A 14,583-nucleotide genomic window follows, 5' to 3' on the forward strand; every position below is an offset into this window, starting at 1 on the left:
TCATTGCCATCCCAGTGCATCCCCAGTGCATCCCCATTGCACCCCTATTGCAACCCCATTGCACCCCTATTGCATCCCCAGAGCATCCGCATTGCATCCCCATAGCATCTCCATTGCACCCCCATTGCACCCCCATTGCATCCCCATTGCACCCCCATTGCACCCCTATTGCACCCCCATTGCATCCCCATTGCACCCCCATTGCATCCCCATTGCATTTCCATTGCATCTCCATTGCACCCCTATTGCATCCCCATTGCATCTCCAGTACATCCCCATTGCACCCCTATTGAATCCCCAGCGCACCACTATTGCATCCCCAGTGCATCCCCATTGCCCCCCATTGCATCTCCATTGCACCCCAATTGCATCCCCAGTGCATCCCCATTGCATCCGCATTGCACCCCCATTGCACCCCCATTGCATCCCCGTGGCATCCCTATTGCATCTCCATTGCACCCCTATTGCACCCCCATTGCATCTCCATTGCACCCCTATTGCACCCCCTGTGCATCCCCATTGCACCCCCAGTGCACACCCATTGCACCCCTATTGCACCCCCATTGCATCTCCATTGCATCTCCATTGCATCTCCATTGTACCCCTATTGCATCCCCATTGCACCCCTATTGCATCCCCATTGCATCTCCATTGCACCCCCAGTGCATCCCCATTGCACCCCCATTGCACCCCTATTGAATCCCCAGCGCACCACTATTGCATCCCCATTGCCCCCCCATTGCATCTCCATTGCACCCCCATTGCACCCCCAGTGCATCCCCATTGCACCCCATTGCATCTCCATTGCACCCCAATTGCACCCCCAGTGCATCCCCATTGCATCCGCATTGCACCCCCATTGCACCCCCATTGCATCCCCGTGGCATCCCTATTGCATCTCCATTGCACCCCTATTGCACCCCCATTGCATCTCCATTGCACCCCCAGTGCATCCCCATTGCACCCCCATTGCATCCCCATTGCATCTCCATTGTATCCCCATTGCACCCCCATTGCCTCTCCATTGCACCCCCATTGCACCCCCATTGCCTCTCCATTGCACCCCCATTGCACCTCCAGTGCATCTCCATTGCACCCCCTTTGCACCCCCATTGCACCCCCATTGCACCCCCATTGCACCTCCAGTGCACCCCCAGTGCACCCCCATTGCTCCTCCAGTGCACCCCCAGTGCATCCCATCACATCCCCAGTGCACGCCCAGCGCACCCCCAGTGTTCCCAGTGCATCCCCAGTGAGCCCCCAGAGCACTCCCACTGCACCCCCGTTTCATCCCCATTACACCCCAATAGACCCCATTACACCCCCATTACACCCCCACTAAACCCCATTACACCCACACTACACTCCTATTGTACCCCCATTATACCCTCATTGCACCCCATGACACCTCCATTGCACCCCATTACACCCCATTACATCCCCATTACACCCCATTACACCCCATTACCTACATTACACCCCCTTACACCCCCTTGCACCCCATTACACCCCATTAACACCCGTTACGCCCCTATTACATCCCATTACCACCCCTGCACCACCATTACACAACATTAACACACCATTACACCCCATTAACACCCCATTGCACCCCATTAACACCCCGTTACACCCCCATTACACCCCAGTACCGCCTTTAAACCCCATTACACCCCCTTATTCCTCATTACACTCTATTACACCCATTAACACCCCATTACACCGCCATTACACTCCAGTACCACCCCCACTACACCACCATTACACCCCATTAATGCCCCATTAACACCCCATTACACCCCATTAACACCCCATTACACCCCATTGCACCCCATTAACACCCCATTACACCCCAGTACCCCCATTACACCCCATTACACCCCCAGTACACCCCAGTAACCCCCATTAACACCATTACACCCCATTACACCACCATTACACCCCATAAACACCCCATTATCCCCCATTACACCCCATTACCACCCCATTGCATCCTATTACCACACATTATCCCCCATTACAACCCCATGACACCCCATTACACTCCATTAACTCCCCATTACACCCCTTATCACACCATTAACACCCCCTTACAACCCCGTTACACCCATTACACCCCCATTATCCCCATTAACACCCATTACACCCATTACACCCCCATTATCCCCCATTAACATCCATTACACCCTATTTACCACCCCATGTATCCCCCATTAACACCCCATTACACCTCCATTATCCCCCATTACACCCCCATTATCCCCCATTAACACCCCATTACACCCCCATTATCCCCCATTAACACCCATTACACCCTATTAACACCCCATTTCACCCCATTATCCCCCATTACACCCCATTACCCCCCATTACACCCCATTAACACCCCATTACACCCCCATTATCCCCCATTACACCCCATTAACACCCCATTACACCCCATTATCCCCCATTACACCCCATTAACACCCCATTACACCCCATTATCGCCCATTACACCCAATTAACACCCCATTACACCCCATTACACCCCATTACACCCCATTAACACCCCATTACACCCCATTATCCCCCATTACACCCCATTACACCCCATTAACACCCCATTACACCCCATTAGCACCCCATTACACCCCATTATCGCCCATTACCCCCCATTACACCCCATTACACCCCATTAACACCCCATTAACACCCCATTACACCCCATTACACCCCATTAACACCCCATTACACCCCATTACACCCTATTAACACCCCATTACACCCCATTATCGCCCATTACACCCCATTAACACCCCATTACACCCCATTATCGCCCATTACACCCAATTAACACCCCATTACACCCCATTACACCCCATTACACCCCATTAACACCCCATTACACCCCATTATCCCCCATTACACCCCATTACACCCCATTAACACCCCATTACACCCCATTAGCACCCCATTACACCCCATTATCGCCCATTACCCCCCATTACACCCCATTACACCCCATTAACACCCCATTAACACCCCATTACACCCCATTACACCCCATTAACACCCCATTACCCCCCATTACACCCCATTACACCCCATTACCCCCCATTACACCCCATTACACCCCATTATCGCCCATTACTCCCCATTACACCCCATTACACCCCATTAACACCCCATTACACCCCATTATCCCCCATTACACCCCATTACACCCCATTAACACCCCATTACACCCCATTATCCCCCATTACACCCCATTACACCCCATTAACACCCCATTAACACCCCATTACACCCCATTACACCCCATTACCCCCCATTACACCCCATTACACCCCATTAACACCCCATTACACCCCATTATCGCCCATTACACCCCATTAACACCCCATTACACCCCATTACACCCCCATTATCCCCCATTGACACCCCATTACACCCCATTACACCCCCATTATCCCCCATTACACCCCATTACACTCCATTACACCCCCATTATCCCCCATTACATCCCATTAACAACCCATTACACCCCCATTATCCCCCATTACACCCCATTATCCCCCATTACACCCCATTAGCACCCCATTAACATCCCATTACACCCCATTAACACCCCATTACACCCCATTACACCCCATTAACACCCCATTACACCCCATTAGCACCCCATTAACATCCCATTACACCCCATTAGCACCCCATTACACCCCATTAACACCCCATTAGCACCCCATTACACCCCATTAGCACCCCATTAACACCCCATTAACACCCCATTACACCCCATTATCGCCCATTACCCCCCATTAACCCCCCCATGGCTCCCCCTGTCCCCAGGACGACCCCGGCTCCGCGCTCTCCCAGGACCTGCCCGGCTCCGCGCTCACGTTCGAGGCCTCGGGGCTGGAGCCCGGCAGCAGCTTCGAGCTCCGCGTGCAGGCGAGGACACGGGGGGAGCTGGGCCCAGCGGGGACCCTGCGCCTGCGAACCCGTGAGTGGGGCACAAGGGGGACAGGGGCGACAATGGGGAGACAATGGGGAGACAATGGGGAGACAATGGGGACAATGGGGCAATGGGGACAATGGGGCAATGGGGACAATGGGGACAATGGGGACAATGGGGCAATGGGGACAATGGGGACAATGGGGTGTGAGGAACAATGGGGACAATGGGGACAATGGGGACAATGGGGACAATGGGGCAATGGGGACAATGGGGACAATGGGGTGTGAGGAACAATGGGGACAATGGGGACAATGGGGACAATGGGGCAATGGGGACAAAGGGGTGTGAGGAACAATGGGGACAATGGGGACAATGGGGACAATGGGGCAATGGGGACAAAGGGGTGTGAGGAACAATGGGGACAATGGGGACAATGGGGACAATGGGGGACAATGGGGAGACAATGGGGACAGTGGGGGACAACGGGGGCAATGGGGTGTGAGGAACAATGGGGGACAATGGGAACAATGGAGGCAATGGGGACAATGGGGGACGATGGGGAGACAACGGGGACAATGGGGATAATGGAGGACAATGGGGACAATGGGGGAAAATGGGGACAATGGAGACAATGGGGAGACAAGGGGGACAATGGGGACAATGGGGTGTGAGGAATAATGGGGACACAATGGGGAGCAATGGGGAGACAATGGGGTGTGGGGGACAATGAGGTGTGAGGAACAATGGGGACAATGGGGGGCAATGGAGAGACAATAGGGACAATGGGGTGTGAGGAACAATGGGGACACAATGGGGGGCAATGGGGACAATGGGATGTGGGGAACAATGGGGACAATGGGGGACAATGGGGACAATGGGGGGGCAATGGGATGTGGGGACAATGGGGACAATGGGGAGAATGGGGACACTGGGGGACAATGGGGGCAATGGGGGCAGTTGGGACAATGGGGACAATGGGGGCAGTGGGGTCAATGGGGATAGTGGGGACAATGGGGGGACAGTGGGGAGAATGGGGACAATGGGGACAGTGGGGCACAATGTGGGGCAATGGGGGGCAATGGGGACAATGGGGACAATGGGGGACAGTGGGGACAATGGGGGACAATGTGGGACAATGGGGAGACAATGGGGACAATGGGATGTGGGGGACAATGGGGGGACAATGGGGACACTGGGGGACAATGGGGCAATGGGGACAAAGGGGAGAATGGGGGACAATGGGGAGAATGGGGACACTTGGGGACAATGGGGACAGTGGGGTCAATGGGGATGGTGGGGACAATGATGGGACAATGGGGTGTGGGGAACAATGGGGACAATGGGGACAACGGGGTGTGGTGGACAATGGGGACAATGGGGGACAATGGGGACACAATAGGGACAATTGGGACAATGGGGACACAATAGGGACAATTGGGACAATGGTGACAATGGGGGGACAATGGGGGACAATGGGAACACAATGGGGACAATGGGGTGTGAGGAACAATGGGGGACAATGGGAACAATGGAGACAATGGGGACAATGGGGGACAAAGGGGACAATGGGGTGTGAGGAACAATGTGGACAATGGGGACAATGGGGATAGTGGAGGACAATGGGGACACAATAGGGACAATTGGGACAATGGGGACACAATGGGGGACAATGGGGACAATGGGAACACAGTGGGGACAATGGAGACAATGGGGACAATGGGATGTGGGGAACAATGGGAGACAATGATATGTGGGGAACAATGGGGGACAATGGGATTTGGGGAACAATGGGGACAATGGGCGGACAATGGGATGTGGGGACAATGGGATGTGGGGACAGTGGGACATGGAGCAATGGGATGTGGGGATGTGGAGACATAGGGGACAATGGGGACAATGGGGGACAATGGGATGTGGTGACAATGGGATCAGGGTATATGGGGACATGGGGTTGTGGGGATATGGGGACATGAGGATATGGAGATATGGGGGACATGGGGATATGGGGGCATGGGGATAGAGGGATATGGGGATATAGGGACATGGGGATATGGGGACATGGGGGAACTGAGATATAGGGTACAGGGATATAGGGACATGGAGAGATGGGGATAGAGGGATATAGGGATGTGGGGATATGGGACATGGGGATATTGAGATATGAGGATACAGGGATACAGGGATATGGGGACATGGGGATATGGGGACATGGGGACGGGGGGACATGGGGATATGGGGATGTTAAAACATGGGGATATGGGGATGTGGGAACATGGGGACAGGCTGACATGGGGATATTTGGGACACGGGGGACATTGGGACACTGGGATATGGGGACACGGGGACATTGGGGGATCACTGTGGGGGGAGCAGGCGATGACAACAGTCATGGGGACATGGGGGGTATGGGGTGGCAGCAGCATGGGGATGGGGATGGGGATGGGGATGGGGATGGGGACAGGGATGGGACAGGGATGGGACAGGGATGGGGACAGGGATGAGAACAGGGATAGGGACAGGGATGGTGACAGGGATGGTGACAGGGATGGGGACAGGGATAGGGACAGGGATGGGGACAGGGACGAGAACAGGGATAGGGACAGGGATGGTGACAGGGTTAGGGACAGGGGTGGTGACAGGGATGGTGACAGGGATAGGGACAGGGGTGGTGACAGGGATGGTGACAGGGATGGGGACAGGGATAGGGACAGGGGTGGTGACAGGGATGGGGACAGGGATGGGGACAGGGATAGGGACAGGGATGGGGACAGGGGTGGGGACAGGGATGGGGACAGGGGTGGGGACAGGGATAGGGACAGGGATGGGGACAGGGGTGGGGACAGGGATGGGGACAGGGGTGGGGACAGGGATAGGGACAGGGGTGGTGACAGGGATGGGGACAGGGATGGGGACAGGGATAGGGACAGGGATGGGGACAGGGGTGGGGACAGGGATGGTGACAGGGATGGGGACAGGGATAGGGACAGGGATAGGGACAGGGGTGGTGACAGGGATGGGGACAGGGATGGGGACAGGGGTGGGGACAGGGATGGGGACAGGGATGGGGACAGGGATAGGAATGGGGACAGGGATGGGAGAGGGATGGGATAGGAGGTGCAGCCGCCTCTGTCTGTCCCCACATGTCCATGTGTCCCAATGGCTCGGCGGGTCCCTGCTGTCTGTCCCATGGGTCCCTGCGTCCCCATGGGCTTGTGTGTCCCCATGGCTGCATGTGACCCCGCTGGCCCCTCTGTCCCCATGGGTCTGTGTGTCCCCACGGGCTCCTCTGTCCCTATGGGTGCATACGTCCTCATGTCTCCACGTGTCCCCACATCTCCTGCTGCTTCCCCCTCCATCCCTCTCTTGCTGCATCCAGATGTCTCCCATCTGTCCCCGTTTGTCTCCATTCTGCCCCCATGGGTCTGCCCCCATGCATCCGTCTGTCCCCGTACCCCTCCGTGCCCTCCCATCCCCATGTCCCCTCTTTGCTCTCACAGAGCTTGCCCAGACCCTGCCCCGTCACGGAGGGTCCCCGGTGCCACCGATTGCGTCCCCGCCAACCCCGAGGTCCCCGGCGCCAGCAGCATCCCCGGGCTCACCGGCGTCACCGGATGCACCCTTGGCCTCACCGGGGTCTTTGGGGTCCCTGCCAGCATCGCCAAGGCTTCCAGCGGCCCCAGTGCCTCGAGGGTCCCCAGCATCTGCGAGGTCACCGGGGTCCCCATCGGCCCCAGTGTCCCCGGAGTCCCCAGCGCTACCACAGGCCCCCGTGTCACCTCCAGCCCCGTGGTCCCCAGGGCTCCCTGGGGGCCCATCCCTGCATGACCTGGGGGCCAAGCTTGCCTCCTACAACGGCTCCTTGCTGCAGCGCCTGGAGAGCCACCTCCGGGCCACCAACTTCCCCCTGCGGGGCAACCAGACGGTGCCCGCGGTGGCCAGGGCCATCCTCTCGTACCTCCTGCGCCGCAGCCCGGCCGCGCTCCGGCACCAGCTCCTGCAGCAGCTGCCCCATCCCAAGCCCCACTTGATGCCGGGGGCTGCCGGGGAGGCTCTGGTGGACCTGGAGGGGCTGCGGGGCCACGCGGAGACCGTGGTGATCCGGTACCGGCTCCTGGAAGAGCCCGAGGGGGCCGAGGGGGAGCTGCGGGTGCCGGGGGACGCGGCGCTGGCGCGGGTGCCGGGGCTGGTGCCGGGGGCCAGGTACCGGGTGGAGGTGCACGGGCTGGTGCGGGGCCACGTCTCCAAGTCCTACACGTTCCTGGTGACAGCAGGTGGGTGATGGGAACGGAGACAGGCACAGGGGGGAACGGGGGCACCCCATAACCACCCGCTGCAACCCTGCTGCAGGGGTGGGAGGCACCGAGGAGCCGCCGCTGGGCTGGGAGCAGATGTACGAGATGGAGCCGACGGAGCCCCAAGGAGCCCCGGCCAAAGAAGGTACCAAGTGTCCATGGGGACAATGAGGGAGACTCGGGTGTCCAGGCTGAGCTGCTCTTGGGAGACAAGTTGGTGGTGGTGGGACGGGTGGATGGAGGGAGGGAAGGATGGATGGATGGATGGGTGCATGAATGGATGGATGCATGGATGCATGCATGGGTGCATGCATGGATGGATGGATGCATGCATGGATGAGGGATGGATGGATGGAAGATGAATGGATGGATGAATGGATGGATGGATGGATGGATGCATTCACGGATGGATGCATGGATGCATGGATTGATGATGGATGCATGGATGGGTGATGGATGGATGGAAGATGAATGGATGGATGGATGAATGGATTGATGCATGGATGCATGGATGCATGCATGGACGGATGGATGGATGCATGGATGGGTGATGGGTGGATGGATGGGTGATGGATGGATGGATAAAAGATGAATGGATGGATGGATGAATGGATTGATGATGGATGGATGGATGATGGATATATATGAAAGACACAAGATGGACACGGAGCTGTTGGTGTGTGTCCAGAGGAGGCCATGGAGACACTTTGAGGGCTGGAGCAGCTCTCCTCTGGAGCCAGGATGAGAGAGCTGGGCTGGGTCAGCCTGGAGAAGAGAAAGCTCCTTAAGAGGAGACCTTAGAACATCTCCAGTGCCTAAAGGGGCTGCAGGAAACCTGGAGAGCTGCTTCTAAAGCAGCGTATAGGGGTGGGACAAGGAGTAACAGCTTCCAACTGGAAGAGGGAAGAGTTTGATGGGAGATTGGAGAGTTCTTCACTGTGAGAGTGGTGAGACATTGGAATGGGTTGTATAAGCAGGGTTTTGAGGAACCTGCTCTAGTGGAAGGTGTCCCTGTCCACGGTGGAAGTTGGAACTGGATAACCTTTAAGAGAACCCTTCCAACCCAAACCATTCCATGATTCTATGGGAAGTTGAATATGTGGAGGAGGTGGTGAATGGGTGGAAGGATAGAGGAATGGACGGGTGGTTGGGTGATGGCTGGATGGATTCAAAGAGGGATGGATGGTTGGGTAGGTGGATGGCAAGTTGGAAACTGGGTGGGTTGATTCAAAGGCTGATGGAAGGAGAACTGACTGGAAAACCAGGTCATTCAATGGACAGAAACCTGGAATTCTGTATTGGTTACATGAAAGGACAGATAATTAAGGAACAAAGGACAAACACCAGCAGGAATGGACAGTTGGATGGGTGGCACCATGACCCACTTGTATCAATGGGAGGATGGACGGGTGCTGGCATTGGAGGGTGCATGAGCAGACCTGGGGATGGACCAATGCTGAAGGATGCAGGGGTGGGTGGATGTTCACATTCTTCATCGACCATCCCATAGCAGAGCCGGCCCCACCATCGGAGGAGACACCAACCAAGCCGCGCCTGGGCGAGCTCAGGGTCTCCAACGTCACCCCCAGCTCCGTGCAGCTGGAGTGGAGCGTCCCCGAGGGCACCTTTGACTCCTTCACTGTGCAGTACCGGGATGCTCAAGGCCAACCTCAGGCACTTGCAGTTGATGGTGGCTCCCGCACGGTCACAGTGTCAGGGCTGTCCCCGTCACGACGCTACAAGTTCAACCTGTACGGTGTGTGGGGACGGAAGCGGGTTGGTGTCATCTCCACCGACACCATTACAGGTGAGGACATCCCTGTCCTGTGCAGGCAGTAGGTATAGGGAAGCTCAAGAGCCTTGGAAGGTCCCTTCAGACTGAGGGATATGGGAGGAATATCTCTCCCTGTGTTTGGGGAGGTGGGAACATGTGAGGTAAGAGGAACGGTGGGATATTGACATGGAAGGCAGGAATATTGGATGAGTGATGGGTTTGGATGATTGTGCGGTGGGTAGTTGGGTGATGTATGATTGGGAGTGGCTGGCTGGCTGCATGGATGGTCATGCAGATGGTCATTAGCCACATTGTGGCCTCTCCATTGCAGCCCCAGCTCCACAGGAGAAGAAGCCACCAATCAAACCTCGCCTGGGTGAGCTCACGGCGTCCAACATCACTTCGGACTCGGTGCAGCTGGAGTGGAGCGTCCCCGAGGGCACCTTTGACTCCTTCACGCTGCAGTACCGCGATGCCCAAGGCCAGCCCCAGGTGCTGCCCGTGGACGGGGGTTCCCGCACGCTGACGCTGCCGGGGCTGTCCCCGTCCCGCCGCTACAAGTTCAACCTGTACGGGCTGTGGGGTCGCACACGCCTGGGCCCCGTCTCCACCGACACTGTCACAGGTGAGGGGGCTCTGGCACCAGCCGTGGCCCCTTGGACATGAATGTATGGATGAGTGGATGGCTGGGTGGAAGGATGGATAGATGGATGGGTGGATAGTTGGGTGGATAGTTGAATGATTGATGGTTGCATGCATGGATGGATGGATAGGGTTATGGGGGTTGTTATGTTTAGGCTTTTGTTCACACTCCCAAGTGACTGTTTTGATCGCTCAATGATTCATTGCAGGGATGGGTTAAAGAACCAGTACAGAGAAGAGTGCTGTGAAAGACACAATAGTGAATAGGTCCATGGATGGAAGGATGGATGATGGGTGGGTGGATCATGGGTGGGTGGATCATGGATGGATGGATGGATGGATGGATGGATGGATGGATGCATGCATGCATGGATGGATGGGGGGATGGATGGATGGATGGATGGAGGGAAGGATGGGAGAGGAAGTTGGGATGGTTCAGCCTGGAGAAGAGAAAACTGCGTGGAGACCTCATAGCAGCGTTTCGGTATCTGAAGGGGGCCTATAGGGATGCTGCGGAGGGACTCTTCATTAGAGACTGTAGTGACAGGACAAGGGGTAATGGGTTCAAACTGAAACAGGGGAAGGAAGGAAGGAAGGAAGGAAGGAAGGAAGGAAGGAAGGAAGGAAGGAAGGAAGGAAGGAAGGAAGGAAGGAAGGAAGGAAGGAAGGAAGGAAGGAAGGAAGGAAGGAAGGAAGGAAGGAAGGAAGGAAGGAAGGAAGGAAGGAAGGAAGGAAGGAAGGAAGGATGAAGGGATGAGTGGGTGGATGGATGGATGGACGGATGTATGGATGTGTGGATGGATGAAAGGATTGAAGGATGGATGAATGGATGGATGGACAGATGGATGGATGGATGAATGGATGAGTGGGTGGATGGAAGGATGGGTAGATGGAGGGATGAATGGATGGATGGATTTACAGATGAATGGTTACATGGATGGCTGATGGATGAATGGATGGATGGCTGCATGGATGGATGGATGAGTGGGTGGATGGATGGATGGATTGAAGGATGGATGGATGCATGCATGGATGAATGGGGGATGGATGGATGGAAGGAGAAAGGGACGGAGGGATGGATGAGTGGGTGGATGGATGGATGGATGGATGAATGGATGGATGAATGGAAGGATTCATGGATGGATGGACGGATGGATGGATGGATGGACGGATGAGTGGATAGGTGGAAGGACGGATGGATGGATGGATGGATGGATGGATGGATGGATGGACGGATGGGTGGATGGATGGGTGGATGGATGGATGGACGGACGGACGGACGGAGGGATGGATGGATGGATGGATGGATGGATGGATGGATGGATGGATGGATGCATGGATGAATGAAGGGATGAGTGGGTGGATGGAAGGATGGATAGATGGACGGGCAGACGGAAGGATGGATGGATGGATGGATGGATGGATGGATGGATGGATGGATGGATGGATGGATGGATGTGTGGGTGAATGAAAGCATCGTGGGATGGATGAATGGATGGAAGGACAGATGGATGGATGGAAAAGTGGGTGCATGGAAGAATGGGTGGATGGAGGGATGAATGGATGGATGGATTTACCGTTGAATAGTTACATGGATGGCTGATGAGTGGATCGAAGGATTGAAGGATGAATGGAAGCCCGCAAGGATGGATGGATGGATGGATGGATGGATGGATGGATGGAAAAATTTGGAAATACGAGTAGATGGTTGGATTGAATGATTCTTAGAATACGGAATGCCTGGAGAGCTTTACATCAATGAGAAGCATTGAGGATTGCATTGATGAATAGATCCATCAGTAGATGAGTGGTCAGACAGTAGACGATTGAGTACGTCAATGATCCTGTACCGGGCTCTTGATAGGACTCTGTAGATGCAGGGATGGAATGAATGATGGAAGGGACAATGAATGATGTATGGATGATGCATGCATATGTGGATGGATGGATGAATGGATGAACAGATGGATGGATGGAGGGATGTATGGAGAGAAAGATTCACATACAGATGCTAATGGCCTTCATTTTGATGTCTCCACTGCAGCCCCAGCCCCACAGGAGGAGGAATCCCAGCCAGTGCTGGGTGAGCTCAGGGTGTCCGAGGTCACCTCTGACTCGGTGCAGCTGGAGTGGAGCGTCCCCGAGGGCACCTTTGACTCCTTCACGCTGCAGTACCGCGATGCACAAGGCCAGCCCCAGGTGCTGCCCGTGGACGGGGGTTCCCGCACGCTGACGCTGCCGGGGCTGTCCCCGTCCCGCCTCTACAAGTTCAACCTGTACGGGCTGTGGGGTCGCACACGCCTGGGCCCCGTCTCCACCGACACTGTCACAGGTGAGGGGGCTCTGGCACCAGCCCCGCTGAACCGCCTCTTGTAGTGGACAGAAGCTTGGGCAGGGCCCGTGCCCGTGCCTTGGTCAGTGCAGGAAAGGGGGCGCACAAAGATTTGGGATCCATGGAAGGAAGGGGATGTGACAGGTTGGCAGGGTGGAGGGGTTGTTGAATGCATGGATGGGGGGTTGGAGGGAGGGATGAATGGATGGATGGATTTCCAGATGAATTTTTACATTGATGGCTGGTAAATGGATGGATGCATTGAAGTGTGGATGAATGGATGGATGAATGGATGGATGGATGAATGGATGGATGTATGAGTGGGTGTATACATGAATGAGTGGGGTTATTGATGGATGGGTGGATTGATGGATGGATGGATGGATGGATGGATGGATGGATGGATGGATGGATGGATGAATGGATGGATGTGTGGGTGGATGAAAGGATGGTAGGATGAATGGATGGCTGGATTTACAGATGAATGGTTCTATGGATGGCTAATGAATGGATGGATGGATTGAAGGATAGATGGATGGATGGATGAGTGGGTGGATGGAAGAACGGATGGATGGATGGATGGATGGATGGATGGATGGATGGATGGATGGATGGATGCAGAGGTGAGTGGGTGGGTGGGTGGGTGGGTGGGTGGGTGGATGGATGGATGGATGGGTGGATGAAAGGATGAATGGATGGTTGGGTGAATGGGAGGATGGATGGGTGGAGGGATGAATGGATGGATGGATTTACAGATGAATGATTATATGGATGGCTGATGAATGGATGGGTGGATTTACAGATGAATGGTTATGTGGATGGCTGATGAATGGATGGATGGAAGGATTGACGGATGAGTGGGGGGATGTATGGATGGACGGATAAATTGGTGGATGGAAGGATGGATGGATGGATGGATGGATGGATGGATGGATGGATGGAAGAATGGATGGATGCATGGATGAGCTGGTGGATGTTTAAATGGATGGATGGATGGATGGATGGATGGATGGATGGATGGATGGATGCATGGATGCATGGATGCATGGATGAGTGGTTGGATGAACGCATGGATGGATGGATGGATGATTGTTTGGATGGAAGGCTGCATGTATGGATGAATGGATGGATGCATGGACAGATGTAAGAAACAATTTAAGAGTAGAAGGATGAGTATACATAAACAATGTGTGCTGAATTCCTGGAGAGCTGGATGCTGATGGAAAGCATGGAGGGCTGAATGGATGAAAGAATACAGCAATGGGTGGTTGGAGTTATGGATGGTTGATGGACCCTGAAAGTCTTCAATGCTAGGTCTGACAGTGCCTAATCAGCAAATGAATGTGCTAAAGGTGGATGATGGTGTTCTTCATCATCATGTGTTGAGTGTTTGAGAGGTCTTTAGAGCAGCATGGCTGCCTGTGGGATGGATGGATGGATGGGTGGATGGATAAATTTGGAAATAGGAGTAGGTTAGGGTGGTGAGGCACTTGAATAGGTTGCCCAGGGAGGTTGTGAATGTGCCATCCCTGGCGGTGTTCAAGGCCAGGTTGCACGAGGCCTTGGGTGATATGATTTAGCGTAAGGTGTCCCCTGCCCA

The 14,583-nt window shown here is 55.0% G+C and overlaps 1 protein-coding gene across 1 annotated transcript in view; it reads left to right on the top strand.

Annotated features, from left to right (window-relative positions):
* Positions 1 to 3,834: 3,834 nt before the first annotated feature.
* Positions 3,835 to 14,583, top strand: part of LOC133264130 (tenascin-X-like) — a gene marked incomplete at both ends in the record, with an annotated part of 79,514 nt that continues 68,765 nt past the window's right edge. The window contains 6 exons of the mRNA XM_061444055.1: positions 3,835 to 3,988; positions 7,441 to 8,214; positions 8,291 to 8,380; positions 9,749 to 10,056; positions 10,355 to 10,634; positions 12,696 to 12,983. Of these exons, the coding sequence (XP_061300039.1) occupies positions 3,835 to 3,988; positions 7,441 to 8,214; positions 8,291 to 8,380; positions 9,749 to 10,056; positions 10,355 to 10,634; positions 12,696 to 12,983 (1,894 nt within the window). The remainder of the gene's footprint in view (positions 3,989 to 7,440; positions 8,215 to 8,290; positions 8,381 to 9,748; positions 10,057 to 10,354; positions 10,635 to 12,695; positions 12,984 to 14,583) is intronic.

The sequence above is a fragment of the Pezoporus flaviventris genome, unplaced genomic scaffold, assembly GCF_033815535.1.
Source record: "Pezoporus flaviventris isolate CSIRO_AGI_PZ_B2104156 unplaced genomic scaffold, CSIRO_AGI_Pfla_v1 ptg000645l, whole genome shotgun sequence".
Lineage (NCBI taxonomy): Eukaryota > Metazoa > Chordata > Aves > Psittaciformes > Psittacidae > Pezoporus > Pezoporus flaviventris.